The sequence below is a fragment of the Calypte anna genome, chromosome 24, assembly GCF_003957555.1.
Source record: "Calypte anna isolate BGI_N300 chromosome 24, bCalAnn1_v1.p, whole genome shotgun sequence".
Lineage (NCBI taxonomy): Eukaryota > Metazoa > Chordata > Aves > Apodiformes > Trochilidae > Calypte > Calypte anna.
This window is the reverse complement of record NC_044269.1, coordinates 5,405,027-5,423,083: the sequence shown is the minus strand read 5'-3', so window position 1 is coordinate 5,423,083 and position 18,057 is coordinate 5,405,027. Positions and strand designations below refer to the sequence as shown.

The 18,057-nt window shown below is 47.1% G+C and overlaps 2 protein-coding genes across 2 annotated transcripts; one reads left to right on the top strand and one right to left on the bottom strand.

Moving 5' to 3' along the window:
• Window positions 1-968: 968 nt before the first annotated feature.
• On the bottom strand, window positions 969-3,740 carry LOC103527264 (T-cell surface glycoprotein CD3 delta chain). The gene is made up of 5 exons (XM_008492436.2): window positions 3,338-3,740; window positions 2,295-2,507; window positions 1,921-2,052; window positions 1,490-1,533; window positions 969-1,255 (listed from the first exon to the last, which is right to left on the bottom strand). The coding sequence occupies exons 1-5, from the start codon at window positions 3,408-3,410 to the stop codon at window positions 1,193-1,195; spliced, it is 525 nt and encodes a 174-aa protein (XP_008490658.1). The 5' UTR covers window positions 3,411-3,740; the 3' UTR covers window positions 969-1,192.
• A 135-nt stretch (window positions 3,741-3,875) lies between these two features.
• On the top strand, window positions 3,876-14,807 carry ZW10 (zw10 kinetochore protein). The gene is made up of 16 exons (XM_030464850.1): window positions 3,876-3,999; window positions 4,425-4,559; window positions 5,274-5,375; window positions 5,563-5,640; window positions 5,759-5,918; window positions 6,236-6,385; window positions 7,016-7,207; window positions 7,566-7,729; window positions 7,936-8,118; window positions 8,406-8,641; window positions 9,369-9,440; window positions 10,054-10,223; window positions 10,692-10,822; window positions 11,292-11,423; window positions 12,153-12,355; window positions 13,358-14,807. The coding sequence occupies exons 1-16, from the start codon at window positions 3,886-3,888 to the stop codon at window positions 13,476-13,478; spliced, it is 2,343 nt and encodes a 780-aa protein (XP_030320710.1). The 5' UTR covers window positions 3,876-3,885; the 3' UTR covers window positions 13,479-14,807.
• Window positions 14,808-18,057: the final 3,250 nt, after the last annotated feature.

The following is an 18,057-nucleotide window of genomic DNA, read 5'->3' as shown; positions in this document are numbered from 1 at the left end:
TTGTATATTTCAGCCAAGACCTGAGCCCCTACTTAGGGAGTGCCTAGAAGGGCAGGGGACAACAGGAGCTGGGGAGTGGGGTCCAGGACTGCTGAGCAGGTGAAATAGCCAAGATCCCATGCACTCAACATACAGTTTTAAATCTGCCTGATTTTTAAAGCTGTGGTTTCCAAAGCAGCAGCTACAGGACAGGGAGTAACTTCAGAAGGACCAAGAGATGCTGTGATACCTGGGAACGTTTCTGTTGCAGCAGTGGCTGAGTGAGCCACATTTCTGTTGTCGGGCAGAGCAACAGCTCTGAAGAAAGGAAACAGCACAGTGATGGGGGCTGGGGGTGGTTTAACCCTTGAGTTTCAGATTGGGGAGAAAACACCCAGCAAGTTCCATGCTTTGGATTGCTGTGCTCACCCTGCAGGATGTGGTTTCAAAGGCAGCACAGCTGAGTTTACCATACAAGGTATGAGAGATCTAGAGAGGAGACTGCAAGAAAACAGAGAGCACTTACCCCAGAGCAGCTCTAAAACCACTTTGGGTGATGTTCTCAGCTTCTGCAAAGTGTCAGTGCTCCAGGGACACCTCCTCAGCCCAACCATACCACCCAGCTGGATCCTGTCAGTTATCCTGCCTCCTGTTTTGGCCATCACCAGACCACAGGAGCTCTTTCTGTTCAGAGTCAGGGAACAGGGACTTTGCCATCCTCCTGACCTCCCTCCTGCCAGCCTCTCAGCTCTGTCCTGGGCACTGAGGCTTTTCAGGGGTGACACAGAGCCTGCCAAGTGTCCCTGTGCTCCTGGCATCCCTGGCTGCCCATTCTGGAAGGGGAATCAAAGGAGACAAAGCTTCTGCTACTGCCAGTGGTAGCCCTCTCCCTTCACAGCATCTCCTCTCCCCAGCTTCAGAGAAGGGCACAGAGAGGGGCTCCCCCCACACCCCTCACCACAACCGATGGAGCAGGGAGGCTCTGGGATGGACTCATCTTTAATGAGAGGGATAGAGGAGAGCAGGAGGTCAGGACAAGAGCAGAGTGCTACAAGCAGTCCACCTTGGCAAAGAGCTGGTGGGCTATCCAGGCAGAACCCCACGCTGCCTTCTGCCAGCAGGGAACTGATGAAGGCAGCAGTGGGGCAGGGTGATGGCTGTGGCTTTTCTGTAACCTGTGGGAAGGAGTCAAGGGCCTCAGCATCTTCCCACTTCACTTGTAGGCTTTGGCAGGTGCCAGCAGGCTGTACTGTCCATCACCCCGCTCACCCAGAGGCTAGGAAGAAAAAAAAATCCAAGATGAGCTATAACTGTGTCTGTCCAGCCCTGTGAGGGAAGACACAGGGGAAGCTGAGCCAGCTCTCCCTTTCCAAGCTTTTAGCATGATTTCCCTCCCTGCACACAGAGCTTAGCAACCCCAGAGAGGCAAAGGGAAGCTGAGCTGGTCCCATTTTCTGGGTCACTCAGCAGAGTGATGCCCACAAACACACCTCTGCATGCCTGTGCTTACCTGGTAGAGCTGCTCATTGGCGATGAGGTTCTGCCTGTCAGAAGCTAAATGAAGAAAAAAGGTGGTCAAGGATCAGGGCAGACATGGACAGCGTGGTGAACAACTGCAAACAAACCCAAATGGCTCCCTGCTTTCCACCCTGTGTGTTTACATCCTCTGGGAGGCTCAGTGGAAAGCTTCTGCATGGCCTTAGAGGTTCCTGTGCCAGCAGCTGCTGTCTCTAGGATGAAATTTTGGTGAACCTTGTGCATTTGGTGGCTTTGCTTGGGAAGCTGAGGTAGGGACAGGGAGGGTGCTCACACAGACACGCTGCGTGCTGGCTCTGCCTGCACCTTGCAGTGATGAGAAACCCCCAGGTACCACCATCTCCTGGAGATGCTCAGGCACTTCCAGTCCCCACCCTCGGGCAGCCAGCAGGGCCCTCCCCTTACCTCTTGACAGGCGTCCCTTGTCCTGGTCAGTGATGCAATACACAGCAACTGCCAGGAAAATGGTGGCAACAACATCTGCAATCACAATCCCCGAGATGGTGGGAGCATCCACTTCAATGCAGTTCTGGCACACTGGAAGCCCAAAAGAACACAAATGCTGAAAGCAGAACCGTATCCAGGACTTGTCAGGTCCAGGCACGAGATGCAGGGGAATGTGCAGCCCAAGGACAACCTAACACAGGAGGTGTCAGGACTCCCACAAACCATTAGAACCACCCTCAAAGACTCTGGGAAATTAGTAGCTCCCTCAAAAAATTACTTGGGTGAAAACTCCGAGGAGTTCTGGCTCTGGAAAATGGGTTTTCAACACTTACTTCGATAGTGCACCTGGAGAGGGCTGCTCATCTCTCCATTTCCTGTTTCACATGTGTAGCTGCCTCTGGGATCATCATAAGCTGAACCCAAGTCCAGCTGTGTCATGTTTCCTATCACAGTCCCATCCTTCCGCCATCTGACTTGGTCTGGGCTGCTTAACACACACTGCAGGAACACCTTCCCACTGGCTTCTTTCACAACTACTTTCTGTCCTGTAAAACAAAAAAAAGGAGAGCAAAAAGCTTCACAGCCAAGTTCTCAGCCCTCAGAGATCTCCTTCCTGGGGAGGGATGCTGTGGAGGGCAACCCCATTCGTCTGATCCCTGAGCAGCAGAAACACCACCACTAACAAAAAACTGCAAAAAGAGAATTACTGTGTCCAGTTCTGGGCCTCTCAGTTCAGGAAGGATATCGAGGTCCTGGAGCAGGTCCAAAGGAGGGCAACCAGGCTGGTGAAGGGACTCGAGCACAGACCCTATGAGGAGAGGCTGGGAGAGCTGTGGGTGTTCAGGCTGGAGAAGAGGAGGCTCAGGGGAGACCTCATCACTCTCTACAACTCCCTGAAAGGAGGTTGGAGCCAGGGGGGGGGTTGGGCAACTCTCAGCAAGACAAGAGGGCAGGGTCTCAAGTTGTGCCAGGGGAGGTTTAGGTTGGAGATGAGAAAGAATTTCTTTCTGGAGAGGGTGATCAGGCATTGGAATGGGCTGCCCAGGGAAGTAGTGGATTCTCCGTGTCTGGAGATCTTTCCAAAGAGCCTGGATGTGGCACTGAGTGCCATGGGCTGGGAACCACGGGGGGAGTGGATCAAGGGTTGGACTTGATGATCTCTGAGGTCCCTTCCAACCCAGCCAGTTGTATGATTCTATGATTCCCAGTAGAAAAGGAACCCAGTGTCTAACTGGTGGTTACAGTAATGCAGCTCTGCGTAGTTTAGAGATCAAAAAGAGTGAAAACTAGTCCTGGACTCAGGACCTCCAGGGACCACCACCCCCAACCCCATTTCAGCCATGGGTTCAGCAGCGAGCCACAGCTGGGGACCTACCTCGGACGTTCCAGCTGGCCATGGCCAGGCAGGCAAGGAGAGCCCAGGTACCCAGGATCTGTCTCCTCCTCATGGCACAGAGCGGTGTCAGCTCTTTCCCCTTCTCGGAGGATGTGGACAGATCGCAGTCACCCCGAGACCTTTGTCAGGTACCGGATGCCGGGGCTGGAGCATCCCCTCCATCCCTCCCCCAGCAGCCGGGGGGTGGCTCAGTGCTCTGAGCCTGCCCCCTCACCGCGCTAGTCACCGAAATAAGTGAAATTCGCGGGGAAATTGCTCACATCAGAGCAAACGAAGAGACGGGCAGAATAAAAACAGAGCCACCCTAACACCGGGGCAGCAAGAGAAAAAAAACCACGGACTGTGGGACAACAACAGCACCCACGGAAGAGCAGGGGAGAACAACTAGACACCCGCCCACCCCCCCGCAGCCACATGTCACCGCGTACCCCCCCCATGTCCCCCGCATCCCCCGCGGCCGCCGTAGCGGTTCCGTCCCGCCCCGTCCCGTGGTGCCGAGCGGCGGCGGGCGGGGCGGTAGCGCGGCCATGGCGGCAGAAGGATCGCTGGTGGCTGCGGTGCTGGCCAGCTCGGGCCGCCTGAGCAAGGAGGACCTGGGCACCCGCATCGGGCGGCTCTCCCACCGCGTGGAGGAGCTGAAGGTAGGGCCGGCAATGGGGGGGAGGCTGGGGGGCTGCACCCCTCCTGGGCCCAGTGGAGCACCCGTCCCGGGCTGTGCGGTGCAGCCGTCCCGGGATGTGCGGATTCCGGGCTGTGCGGTGCAGCCGTCCCGGGATGTGCGGAGTCTCCATCCCGGGCTGTGCGGTGCAGCCGTTCCCGGCTGTGCGGTGCAGCCGTCCCGGGATGTGCGGAGCCTCCGTCCCGGTCTGTGCGGTGCAGCCGTTCCCGGCTGTGCGGGTTCCGGGCTGTGCGAAGCATCCGTGCCGGGCTGCGGTCCATTCCCGGTGCTGCTCAGGGCGGGGAGAAGCATCGGGAGTGTCACCGGGATCTGCAGGGTCTCTGACCGGCGCTCCCGAGGACCGATCGGGGAGGAGGGGTGGGTGTCCCAGCGCTGCCTCTTCCGCAGGGAGAAGTCTGCACCATGATCAACAAGAAGTACAGCGAGTTCCTGCCCAGCATGCAGAGTGCCGAGGACCTGGTGTCCCAGGTGGAGGAGCTGACCAACAACATCGACCTGCTGAGAGCTGGGATTGAGAACGAGGTGACAGCTCCATTCGGTGTCATCCCAAACACACACACACCCGGATTAAAGGGGCAGGGAAGGAGGACTCCTGGCTGAGAACCCGGGATGCCCTCATCCTGCAAAAATGCCTTCCAGTGACACAGGCTGCAGAGGTGTGTAAGGAAGGAGCTGTCACTAAGGGCTTGCCCTCTGTTGGACAGCTGGAAAAGCACCACATGTCTCCAGAAAAAAAGGATGTGAAACGTGGGATTTGTGCATTGCAGTGAGGTGTGACACAGACTGGCTGAGGGTTGGTCCCACAGTGATTTGGGACAGAACAGGAACCTAAATCATCACTGTGCACATTCACCAAAGCCTTGAAGGAGAATGTGAGAAGGTCCTGCAGGCCAGATTGCAGAGCCACTCTGGGGTTCTGAACAGAGAATTACCTTTTAGTACAGGTTACATGTCCTTGCAGTTTATGTTGCTGTGTGAAATGAAAACTGAACTCCTTTTGAGACCAAGTTTCTTCACAGTCCCTTAAAAAAACCTGTAATGTAACAAGGGAATTTTATGAGTGTTTCCAGTGCTTATAAAGATCTGTCTAACAAGCAGTAATATGCATTGAACCTTTTTCCTTCTCACCAAATTATTCTACTGACAGAAACACCTGAAATCTCATGTTGTTCTAACTTTCAGTGTGTCTGACAACATTTGCTTGCTGTAAATTCACTGAAAATTTTGTTATTTTAGGTCCAGAGAGATCTAAATATCGCTGTTGCTGAATTTACTGAATTGAAGCAGCAGCTGGAGCGAGACACATTGGTTCTGAGTATTCTGAAAAAGCTACAGGAGGTGAGGAGGGGGAGCAGCTTAAAATGATGAAGGGCGAGTCTGCCTTGCTGGTGCTCTGTCTGTGGCATTACTCTGGGCTTTTCTTTTGAGCAGCTGTCTGTAGCTCCCCTGTCTCTAGCTGTGTTGTTTTAACAATTGTAGTCCAATAACAGACACATAATGACATGAATGTGTTTGATCACTGCAGTTTGATACAGCTATTAAAGAGTACAACACTGCATTGCTGGAGAAGAAGTATGTTGCAGCAGCTCAGCACCTGAAAGAGGTAATAATGACTCCTTACTCTTGTACTGTTCATCTGGACTTCCAATACATTTCTCAAGATGCTTTTTCTTAGCAGGGGCATCAGTAACCAAGGTTTTGGGTTCTGTCTTTACCACCAGGCACACAGCAGCCTGAAAATGCTGAAATCCCGCAAGGGCTTTGAGCTGAAGATCCTGAAAGCACTTGGCACAGAGCTGACAGTGCAGACACAGAACATGCTCTATCATCTAGGAGAAGAATGGCAGAAATTGGCTGTATGGAAGCTTCCACCTTCAAAAGGTACTCACCAGCCCTGAATGGTTCCACTGGTTTGGCTTCACTATTTGAAATACCTGGTTTTAAGCAAGAGAAAAGATACAGTAATTTATTTATTTATTATTATGGATCACTGTAAGAGACTGATTCTCATTCCATTGTCCTGAATTCTAACACAAGGAGCTCTGTACCCTCTGACACTCTTTAACAAGAGCTGTGTTTTGTGGAAATGGGGAGAGGTAAAATATTGCTTTAGCTGCCAGCTGAGTAGTGCAGTAGCTTCTCAGATCTGCAGTATCTCAGACCACACTGACAGAGGGATGGTTCTTCTTTTTCTTTAGAAAGCAGCAGCCTGGAATCAGTGATGCATTCAGAACTGCACTTACACACAGTGCCATCAAAAGAGGAGGAGATTGCTGGCCCCCCTGTGGCTTCTGTGCTGCAGGCATTTGCTGTCCTAGGAGAACTGCACACCAAGCTTAAAATTTTTGGTAAGGCTCTGAATCCAGATAAACATAGTAGCCCAAGTGGGTAAGAGTTCAGACTTGGTTTAAGGGGAATATCAAGATCAAACATTTCAGCAGTGCCTCTTTCTCTCAACTTGGGTTTAGCACTGAGCATGAGGTGAATGTTGTTGTGAACAGAAAATTATTTATCCTTTCCTGACAGTTTGCTCCTTTATACTGCTCTGATCTGTGGGTATGGGGTTTGATGGTCTGAAGAGTTTTTACCAGTTACAGCCTCTTCATCTACTAAGAGGAAGACTGCTGGCTTCAGGCAGCCTCTGGGCTTCAGCATCCTCAGGTGCTGATAAGAGGAATCATGGCAGATCCAGGACAGGGTTTCATGTTCCAGCAGTTTGAGGTGGTTCTCATTTTACATTAAAGATGCTGCTTTTTGTTAGGCCTCCAAATGTGCTTTACTTCAGTAAAATGGTCATCAGTGAAACCAAAGCAAGCATTTTACCTCATTAGCTGTGTCCTGATACAGCAAATTGATAGAGCTTTTCTTTCACTTTGTGTGAAGAACCTCTACATCCAAAACAGTCATGGCTGGGCCTCCCTGGAGCAAGCTGCCTGCTTCCTGCAGCTGGAAAACAATTCTTTTTGTGTGTTTCTCAGGTCAGTTGTTGCTGAAATACATCCTCAAGCCACTGATTTCATACCCATCTCTTCAGCCATTCACAGAGGAACAGTCAGATGTCTTCATCCTACGTTTTAAGTCTGAGGAGCCTAGCTTGGATCATTCCTCTCCTATGGAAGTTTTTTACAAAATCAAGCTTGTTTTTGAAGTTCTCCACAAATACCTGCTGAGTAGGTAGCTTTTCCCTTTTAAAATTAAACTGTGATCACTACCTTGTTCATGTAAGTGGAGCACAAGTGTTCTGGAATATCTGGCTGTTAAGCAGCACTGAATTCTGTGGCTTTGCATCTCATGATATATAAATGTGCTGGGAAAGTGTGCTCAGTGTGCACATAAATCCAAGTGTCTTCTGGTTGGTTGGGCAGTTCCACAGGCCCAGCACATGGCCTGGATAAGAAGACACCTCCATTATGAGATTATGGAACACTTGATAGATGCTGTTTTGACAGGAATGATTGAATGAGCTGGTGAAGTGTCTGGTCCAGGAAGCAAGTGTATTAAAATCCTTTCCTGTTCTCTTGAACTCAGATATGTCTCTTGAGCAGCCTGCAGAAGATGGAAAAGATTGCAGAGTTACACTTGCAGAACTGCTGGGTGAGATGATATGGGGAGAGTTATCAGATTGCCTCATTCAGAACTGCCTGGTGAATTCAATCCCAACCAATAGCAGCAAACTGGAGCAATATATAGAGGTAGGTCTCAAAAATCTTTCAGATCCACTATGTGGAGATGCCAGATGGCCAGCCTGAACAAAATGGTTGTTTCACTCATCTAGAGTTGTGCAATTCTCTTAGTTAAGTTGTGGCTTGTGTTTCTGGTCAGCTGAGTTGAAGAGTTTATACCCAATTTTAATTTTAGGAAGCCATCTTAATGTAGAATATGTGTCTGCTTTCCTCAGGTGATTAAATCCACAGAGGAATTTGAAACAGCCTTGAAGACCATGCAGTTTTTGAAAGGAGACACAACTGATTTACTGAAATATGCCCGTAATGTCAATTCCCATTTTGCTAACAAGAAGTGCCAGGATGTGATTGTGGCAGCCAGAAACCTGATGACCTCAGAAATACACAACACTGTAAAGGTGACTGTTGATGAAATACATCATTTTTCTATTTGGCAAAGTAGCTGAGCTATTGAAGACAACTTGTCTAGAACAGTCTGGTCGGTTTTATGGAGCATTGAGTATTCTTAATTATTTGGGAATCTTGGCAAACCAAAACTTAAACCCTTTTTTAACAGTATTTCACTAACAAGATATTCCTTAAAATACTTGAAGTTTGGTTGTGTAGACTTTTCTGGCTCGTGTATGTGCATAAGAGGAGATGTAGGCTTTAAATGTTATTATACCTGTCTCTTGTTTTCCCTTAGATCTCACCTGATTCCTGTGTAGCCCTACCAAAGCTTCCTGATCCTGGGGCAGGCCACCTAAAAGCACAAAAAACTTCTCAGCTCCTGCACAACGACACAGGACATTTGGGGAATGAGACTAAGCTCAGCCAGCACACCTTTTCCTTGCCCGCGTGCCGCATCAGCTCATCAGTGGAGAAGCTGATGGAGCTGGCTTATCAGACACTGGTGGAGGCTACAGCCAGCACAGATCAGTGGTAGGAACTGGTTATCTGGGGTGTCAGATAACTTGCTGCTTTTGGCAGCACCAGACATCTGCTAATAGGCTAAAAGAACTTTAAAGGAAAAGAATTGGTCTGTTAAAGTTACTGTTGTTTGGCTGGAGGATGCATCCCTGAGCTTGGCACAGCTGGAACAGCTGCAGACTGTTCCCTGGAATACTGAAGGTTAAGCAGCCTTCTGAATCTCTCTTTCAAACCAAATTACAAAGCAGTGGCATTAATTCAGAGATGGGTTCTTGCTTGAAAGCAAAGAGCTTCAGCCGTGTGTCTGGCAGAGCTCTTCAGAGTGTTTTGAGGAACCCATATACTGCTTTAAAAAGTCTGCTTTAAGAAAGTGGCAACCACAACTCTAAAGTAGAGTTCCCTCAGTCCTGAGTGTCCTTCAGTGCTCTGTGTCAGTGATTATTTCCACACACATGGTGCAGAAGGGCCACTGTCCCCTTTGTTCCTGGTGTTTTATATCTCTCCCTTCTGACACATGGTCTGAAGCTTGTTTTCCACACCAAAACTACAAGGTCATCACAGCTTTAGTGAATTTTTCAGAACATTGCCTTTGTTGGCATTACAGCTGAACCTGACAGCCTCCTCTTTGTGGCAATGCTTTACTACTAAAGAAACCTTGTTTTGGAGAAGGTTGAGAATCATTTGTGAACAAGATGTTAATTCCACTGACAAGCTAACATAAACCTTATTTTTCTTGTAGCTGTATACAGCTCTTCTACTCTGTGAGGAATATATTCCAGCTGTTCTATGATGTAGTGCCAACATATCACAAGTAAGTGTGTGTGTGTATTTCCTAAGGCCTGTTTTGGAGAGAGAGCAATGCTACTGAACAGCCCCACGTGTCCCCAGTTTGTCTACCACCACCAGAGAATTTCCAAGGGCTTCCTCCAGTGCTCTTAATCTATTATTAAATTGTACCTGCAGTGAAACAGGTGCTTGAGAGTTCCTGAGTCAGCAGTCTTATGACCAAGCAGGTTGTTGTAGTTCTTGTAAAAGCTGAGTCCAGCCATGTAGCTCTGACCTCAGGTCTGGGGCAGGGATTTTTCCTGTAAAAAAGAGCAGCAATTGAGTGGAAGCACATACTGGACTTGTCTCTTTTCCTCACTGTAACTTTGCTCTGAGGGCATCTTCCTGTTTGAAAGTCCATTACTAGAAACACTATGGATATAACACATGGTTTGAAGGCAGATGTACTGTTTCACTACCCACAAAACTCCTTCCCTACAAGCTACAGTGTGGATGTGACAGGAGGTTAAACACCTTCATTCCATCAGGCGTCGCCCACAGTTTTGAGGCAGGCCATGAATGTCTTTAGGGTAGGGCTTTTTAACAGAGCCAGGTGGAGATAAATAAATGTCTTCCCTTTCTCTTCCTCCATGGGACAGGGAGAACCTTCAGAAATTACCTCAGCTGGCAGCCATTCACCACAACAACTGCATGTACATTGCTCACCACTTGCTCACCCTGGGACACCAGTTCCGGTACCGCCTGACCAGCATCCCCTGTGATGGAGCAGCCACTTTTGTAGATCTAGTGCCTGGTTTTAGGAGACTTGGTAATTTTACCTTTCAGTATTGCAACATATCCTGGGTAGTATTTGAACCCCAGCTCTTCTTGTCCAACACATAGTTACAAGAACCAGTTTGTTATCCAGCAACGTGTCGTGACACTTGGCTATTCTGGAATCTGCTGCTCAGTCCTTTGGTGTTTTCTTCAGCTTAATCCATTGAAACAAATTCTGAGATAAGTTTCCATGAGCCTAACAGGAGCCTGTCATCCATAACTAATTCTGCTACCCAGCTCTTTTACAAAAGCATCAGAGCAACTCAAGCTGTGCAAGAACTAACCAGCTGTGACTAGGCCAGGTTAAATTTGCTCCACAAGACTGTTTAGAGACTGGAAATTCCTTGAAAACTAAAACTGTATAGAAAGTTCATAATTCAGCACTTACAGTCTGCAAATCAGCAGAGCAAATTTAGTAATTGTTTAATTGCTTCTCTGTGCTTGTTTTTTCCTCCTAAAGGGATGGAGTGTTTTCTGGCCCAGATGCGAGTGCAGAAAGGGGAAATCCTGGAGAGGCTGTCAAGTGCCAGGAATTTTTCTAATATGGATGATGAGGAAAATTACTGTGCAGCAAACAAGGCAATAAGGCAGGTAAGCAATCAATCAGAGACAAACATCTCTCCTGTCTGTAGCTGCTGTCCTGGGGAAGGTGCACAGTCCTGAGAACCATGCAGTGTTTCAGCAGAGTGGACTTTTTCTAAGGAGTTTTCTGGCATGATTTGTATTTTTTTCCTGGCTTGTGTCTTTTGGTAAAACTGAAGTATGCCACGTTCAGTTGCTCCAAGTTGAAATGAAAAGCTTCTCAACCTTGGAACTTTTGTGAGTAGTACCTTCATGGTGTTTTTCATTTTTCAAGGAAAAGACCTACCACACTCTTCATGAGCCTTTCTGTAAATGAAAAATATTGCAGTTTTTCCCAGGAATGTTACTCCATGCAACAACTCATTGCCTTTTGCTTCTTTCCAACTGGTTTCTGACTTTATGTAGTCAAATTATCACGTGGTGCCTCTCAATGTTCTTTTTGCTAACAGATAGATAACACATCACTGTTACCTTACAGGTATTGCATCAGTTGAAAAGACTGGGAAAGGTCTGGCAAGATGTGCTTCCAGTCAATGTATACTGCAAGGCTATGGGGACTTTACTGAACACAGCTCTCTCAGAGATTGTCACCAGGATTGCTGCCTTAGAGGTAATTGCACAGGACATGCCAGGCATTGGGTGGTGTCAACACCTTGCATTTGTGACCTTCATCTCTTCTGATACATCTTCTGCCTGTCCATCTCTTGTGAACCTCCCCATCCTATCTAGGCACGAGATACCAAAATACCTGTGGCATTTCATAGTAAAATTCTTACCTCTTTAAATCTCCATTTAGCTCCCCACTACTGTGTATAAGTGATTGTATAAGTTACCTTGGGTCAGGTACAACTATCCTATTCCAATTCTTAATTAAAATACATTTTTACAGTAAACAACAGAAATATGATAGTGCATCTGTTCTAGCTGTAGTCTACATCCAAAGAGCCTTCCCACTGTGCAGCAGGCCAGCAAGTCCTATTTTCCTGTAGCAGCTGCTTTACAGGACACTTGTTCAGGCTGTGCCTGCCAATAAACTTGGCTTTCATCTTTGGGCTGGCAATACCTGAGCAAGTCCTTATAAACTGTTCAGACCTTTGTCATAACATCTCTGCTTCACAACAAAATGCTTTTGCACTAAGAATCAGTGCTCAGAAGCACAACCTGAGGCAATCACTGAGAACTTCCTGACACAGGAGTTCATCAAATAAGTTATACTAGCTCAAGAATGTTAAATGTGATCTAAACCACTTTCACCTTCATGCACACAGCCACCTGTTTTTCAATTCATTTACTGCTTGCCACTCCAAAAATCTAACTGTTAACATGTGTTCAATCCCAGGATATCTCTACAGAAGATGCAGATAGGTTGTACTCCCTCTGCAGGACCATGGTGGAGGAAGGACCCCAAGTTTTCACCCCACTACCTGAAGATGACAAAAATAAGAAGTACCAAGAGGAAGTTCCAGTCTATGTGCAGAAATGGATGACCTTCAAAGAGCTGATGATCATCTTGCAAGCCAACCTCCAAGAAATAGTAGACCAGTAGGTGTCTTCCTTTCTTTCTTTTCAGTTAGCTCTTCACCACAATAAGAAGGAGCTGGGAAGTGGTTTGACATCAGCAGGGCACTGTGCTTAGGGGACTGTTCAGATGAAAGGCAATCACCCATAACAAGGATCAGACAACTGCTCCCAGGCTGTTTCTGGCCATGTGTTTCTAGTCCATTCAAGCTTGCTCACATATTCAGCTGCCTCCTGCAAAGGAAAAGTCAGTGAGTAAATGGAAAAAGACCAAGTGCCATGGGACAGCCAGCAGCAGAGTGATTGTGCATCCCCCTCAGCTCTCCAGGTTCAGGAGTATTTCATGGTAAGCAGCCTGGCATCTTGCCTGCTGCTTTTAATGTTAGCTGTGCCTTGCTGCTGCAGTTGTTCCACATCATCAGCTCCTGCTTCTTTAGATGCTGGGTCTTGCTTCTTGTAACTTGCAAGAGGGATTAATCTGAATAATACATGAGGATTTGCATAATTACTTCTATCACTTTAGCTGCCATGAATTGTGAGAAGCTAGACATCCCCTCTTCACAGCTGCCTCACACATACACCTCCATGGCAAGCATCCTGTCCTCAGCAGGCTGAATCCCAAAGGTTCCAGCCCTGGAGAAAACACACAGAGAAAGCAACTCCTGCCCCCTGCTCATGGAACCATGCGAGACACCCAAGGTTCTCTTCTCCACTTCCACCAGGGAAAACCTGCTTTTTATTCTGTTGCTGGGAAGGTGAATGGGAGTTTTCCAGGCAGGATTTAATCTTATTTTGGAGAAGGGAAAGGTACAGTTCATAATGAGGGCAAAAATCACCCCTGCACCCTGTTGCTTTATAATATACCTCACTGAACAATGCTGGACTCAAGTTGCAGACAGCTGACAGACTGCTAATTGGATTTGGTTTGCCTTTAGACTGACTACTGTAATGAGTGCCCCAAAGGCTTGCTCTCACCTGACATTTCTTTGCAGTTTGGTTAAATTGAGGTCTTTCTCTCCCTTGTAGGTGGGCTGATGGGAAGGGGCCTCTTGCAGCTGAGTTCTCTGCAGCTGAAGTGAAGAGTCTGATCCGAGCCCTGTTCCAGAACACAGAAAGGAGAGCAGCAGCACTGGCCAAAATTAAGTAATTCTGTGTTTACACCCTCACAGTGCATCTTCTGACAAAGCAGGAGCAAACAGCCTTCCAATTTTTTTAAAATTTTACCCTTATTTATACTGGTATAAAAAAACCAGAAGAGTGAAGGTGGGTAACACTCATTGCTTATGCTCCATCTGCCAGGCAGGTGGAGTTTGGGCTTGACAATTCAGCCTCCTGCCATGCTCCCCTAGAGGTGTTCAAAGCTTTCCTTCACGAGCTGGGGGCTGTACAGTCCTGCTGAGGAGGAGATGCTTTTTGTGATGTTTGGTAATTCCCATTCTCTAGGATTTCATTGTCCTGTTAAGCCCAGAGTAGGGAAACAACTTTTTGAATCCAACATCTCTTGGTGAGAACAGGCACCCCTGCCAGGGGGACCTCTCGTTCAAGGTGCTGTACAATGTCATCTCAAGCTTCCTTAAGGGTCTTGTAGAGGGATTTTTGTTTCTCAGTAGTGAGTCTTATCTATGCAGTTTTACATCAGTGGGCACATAGCCCCTTTGTGTCTTACCTCTTCTGTCCCAGCAAACTACACGTGAAACCCACACACTTTGATAGCTTTTGATATCCACCTAAGAATGCTGAAGTGCCAAACTTTGCTTTTTTCCACCTCGGGTTTCCCTGAGGAGCAGACCTCAAGAGAGTGAAAGTTTAGGGAGGAGTTCCTGTTCCCAGAGAACTCTTTACCCAGTCAGAATTTTACATAAGTAGCAAAATTCCTCATGGCTTTATTTCTCATGGAAAATACTTTAAAATCAACTTAAGAGTTCTTCAGCCTTTTCCAGCTGTAGAAGCCAGTTCAGCTCCTTCCTTTACCTTTTTGTTGTTTTGAACTAGTTAAGTCTGGCATCTGATGTATTTCTGGCAGTAATTTTTCTGTCCTTTAGGAATAATGAGAAACGTAAATGAATAAAAAAGGGGACAAAGTGTGCACCCATAGCATTATCTTTTAAATTAGAAAAGCCTGTGTTTGGAGACTGAGAAATGCACATTTCTTAACGGAAAAACTCAGCAAGAGCATTCATTAAAAAAAAAAACATAGCCCAGAGATAGGTCAGTTGCTGCAGACATGGCACTAAGTCCTTCCTACAGTGCTTAAAACCTGCTTACAAAAGTTTTCATCACAGACCTCAATGTTTTAATCTCTTATCTACCTGTTGAACCCTTTTTGTTTGTGCTTTTGTCTGCCTTCTGTTCATTCTGAAGCATTTGTGCAGGGCCTGAAGCACAGCTAGGAACTAAGTCATTGCAGAACTGAGTCCCATCAAGTTGTCAGTCAGGCTGAGTCCAGTGCATGGGAATGCAGCAAGGAAATATTGAATCCGAATCAGACTGCACTTAAAACTCCAGCATTTTCTTTTCTTCCCCTCCAAGTAACTTATCTAAAGGCTGAGAGTGTTCCCTTAATGCTGAGTCTCATGGGATCCCCTGTCCCTTTACACATAGCAATCCAAAAACCCACATCTTTTGGAGAAGACTCCTTCTCTCATGTGGATTGTTACAGAAATGTAATTTGGTATTTTCTTTAATAAACTATTTATACTGAGCATGTTTTCTGCTATTATCTGGGGGTTCTGTTAGGGTTATAGCAACACAAAATGTCCTGGACTGTTAGCAGCCTTATTTCCCTTCCTGGAAAGAGAGAAGGCTGAGGACCCATTCCAGCCTGTCCTAAAACCAAAAGGCAGCTGAAGCAGACTGAAACTGCCTAATGAAAGAGGTTTCTTATTTACATACTTCTCCACACCCAGAAGATACAGCTGATGGCTTGTTGCTCAAAATATCAATGAATTTTTAATGCCATTTACTCGAGGAAACTCCTCTGAATATTTCATGGCATCCCAGTGTTGCAGGTTTCAGCTGAAGCCTGTGTTGTGCCACAGAGCTGAGCTGGGCAGTGGGTGCAGCTCTCAGCTCCCTGGGGACAGACACCCCCAGCACCACAGGAACCAGGACATGAGGTGCCTGGTACAAATTACTGAGGTCAGGCTCCTTTTACAGCCTGGCACCTTGCAGCCAGTCAGCTGGTGTGAAAACTGGGGTGGGGTTGTTTGGTTTGGATTTTTAAAATTTTTTTTTTATTTATTTCATTTATCGATTAGTCCAGAGAGCAGAGAGACAATGGATGAGGCTGCAAATACCCCCACAGCCCAATCTTGCCTCAGCAGCTGCCCTTTTACTGGTGGCACTGGAGCATCTCAGCCTAGAGAGGACTGTAGATGGTGCTGGAGGGCTTGGGAGCAGCAGTGGGAGGCAAGAGGGGAGCTGCAAGGAGCATCCTGAGAAGCCTTTGCTGGCATCTGCCTCTGAGCTCAGAGAGAGGAAGGACTCACCTGTCAGAAATCTGACCTTTGCAGAAGTTAAATGAAGATGCAGGATGTGACCAGAGCCAGAGAAAGGCAGGCACCTTCCCTGCAGGCAATAAAACACAGTGAGCAACTCTCAGTCTGTGCAGGGCAGGGGATAAAACAGCAAAGCTCAAAAAGATGTATTGGTAGCAGTTAAAAAAAAAAAAAAAAAAAGACACATCAGTCTGTGCTACCTCACTATGCTGAGTCACACTCATTTTTTCTTTTAAAACTCATTAGAAGCTGATCAATATTCCCATCAATTCTGCTTGCCTGCAATAAGAAAGCAGTGACTAGAACAAGAGAGCCTTCAAAATTAAACATTGACGCATAGATGTAAAAGGTCAGGAGGAAAAGAGCACTGCAGCTTTTTTCCTCCTAGTTTTCATAATTCCTCTGTAGTTCCTTAGAAAAATTAAAAAAAAAAAAAAAAAAAAAAAAAAAAGGTAATGATTGCAGGCACTGACAGTCACTGAAGTGCCCATGTGGTACATCAGTACTTGACAGGTGGCAGAGGTGCTGTGAGGCATAAGACATTTCCTTTGTCATTTTTCTAAATTATTCCCATTGGAACAGGCTTCTCTTTCCCACTGACAGTGGTAAGCAGAGCAGCCAGCCAGATGTTGGCTCTGGCTGCTGTAACAGTCATGGCTAGGTGCACAGCAGCCAAGAACACCTGGCCTAGAGTTTGTCAAAATGATGTATTTTGAATTTGTGCCCTTTTGTGCTGGGTGCAGGACAAAGTTAATTGCTTGGTTTAGCTTGTGCTCAGATTGCTCCATCCTCCCCCATACAAAGTCTGAGTTCTTCCTTAATGATGGAGCCAGCACCCTAAGCCTCCAGAACAGTGCTAGAAAAAAAACCTATCATTTCACTCATCAGGATTTACAGCATCTCTCATGTTGATAAAGGTTCTGCCCCATGTCTCAAGGAGACATTTTAAAATCCTTCCTGCAGTCTGAGCTCTCCCTTTCAGACTGTCACAGCCAGTCAGCCCTGGTAGAAACAAAGCTGTATTTTGGTTATAATTAGGGCTGGGAGCTCCCAGCAATATTTACTGGATCCCAAGCCCCAGACCTGCATCCCAGCTGAGGTGTCTGCTGCTTCCCAGGTGCCAAGTGAGCTCGGCTGCTGAAAAAACAATATGTGAGCTCCTGTTTTGTACTTACAGTGTTTAAGTTCTTAGATATGAGTCACTGAAGTATGAAGTTGCAAACTACCAATGCAAAACCCTGGAAGCCTGAAAAATCCTTGTACTTACCCCAGAGGAACTCGAAGAGAAGGCCCAATAAAAAGCAGCCAAGTAAACGTGAAGCAAGCAGAATTAATTTGATCCAGGACAAAAGCACATTCAGTCTCACACACACCTGAGCTGCTAAAGCAAAAAGCTCTACAGCAGCTGGGGGCAGGGGCAGTAAGAAGCCAGATTTTATTTGATCCAGGGGCTGAAGAGTCCAAAGCTTTCACCCATCCTCCTCAGGACATCACTTTGTCCTCATCTCTTGCTCTCTATTGCATCATTTTCTCCCTTGCTTTATTTCTCTCTTTAGTCTCCTGTCTAATTAAAGTGCATCTCCCCAAAATAAGGCAGGTTCTCTAAGCCTGTAATAAACAAAATGGCCAAAAAGATAAAGCCTAAACCTGCCTACTCCTGGCAGCAGTCTGCCAGATCTCATAATGGGTAACGAGTCCTGGTGGTCTGATTCTGCTTTCCCAGCAGTGATGCTGTGGTCAAAATAAAAAAACCAATAATAAACTCCTAGTCTTCCAATTCTCACACTCCTCAAGTGTTTCCTAACCCCTTCTCACCTCTCTCTGCCTGTCCCCATCCCTATTTATTACCATCTCCAGCAGGATTTAGCTGTCTCTGGAGGAGACTGAACCAGCTTGCCCTGGATCTGCCCCTGCAGTGGTGCAGAGTTTAATCTCAGACCTGTGAAACATCCCACTCACATCACAAAAACCAAGAGCTGCCAGACCAGACCTGACTGACCATCCCTCTCACCTTGCATCTCCAAGAGAGGCCAACATCCCAAACCTCATCATGGGAAATCATTCACCAAGACCTCAGGTGATGGGATGTACTGCCAGGAAGGAAGGCAGGTTACATCCTGTAGGCATTTTCAGGCACAGCTTTATATATTTCACATAAGTATCCAGCCCTTTTTGGGCATTTCCACAGAGCAGAAAGTTGTTCTCCTACACCCAGCATGTCAGTGCCTT

Bases quoted from the DNA above. Each gene is read 5' to 3' on its own strand.
- LOC103527264 (XM_008492436.2), bottom strand. From the start codon at position 3,410: ATGAGGAGGAGACAGATCCTGGGTACCTGGGCTCTCCTTGCCTGCCTG. The intron at 1,534-1,920 runs GTAAGGGGAGGG...TTCTTCATTTAG, and splicing joins CAAGGGACGCCTGTCAAGAG to CTTCTGACAGGCAGAACCTC. The intron at 1,256-1,489 runs GTAAGCACAGGC...TTTTCTTCCTAG, and splicing joins CCAATGAGCAGCTCTACCAG to CCTCTGGGTGAGCGGGGTGA.
- ZW10 (XM_030464850.1), top strand. From the start codon at position 3,886: ATGGCGGCAGAAGGATCGCTGGTGGCTGCGGTGCTGGCCAGCTCGGGC. The intron at 4,000-4,424 runs GTAGGGCCGGCA...CCTCTTCCGCAG, and splicing joins ACCGCGTGGAGGAGCTGAAG to GGAGAAGTCTGCACCATGAT. The intron at 9,441-10,053 runs GTAAGTGTGTGT...TCCATGGGACAG, and splicing joins GTAGTGCCAACATATCACAA to GGAGAACCTTCAGAAATTAC.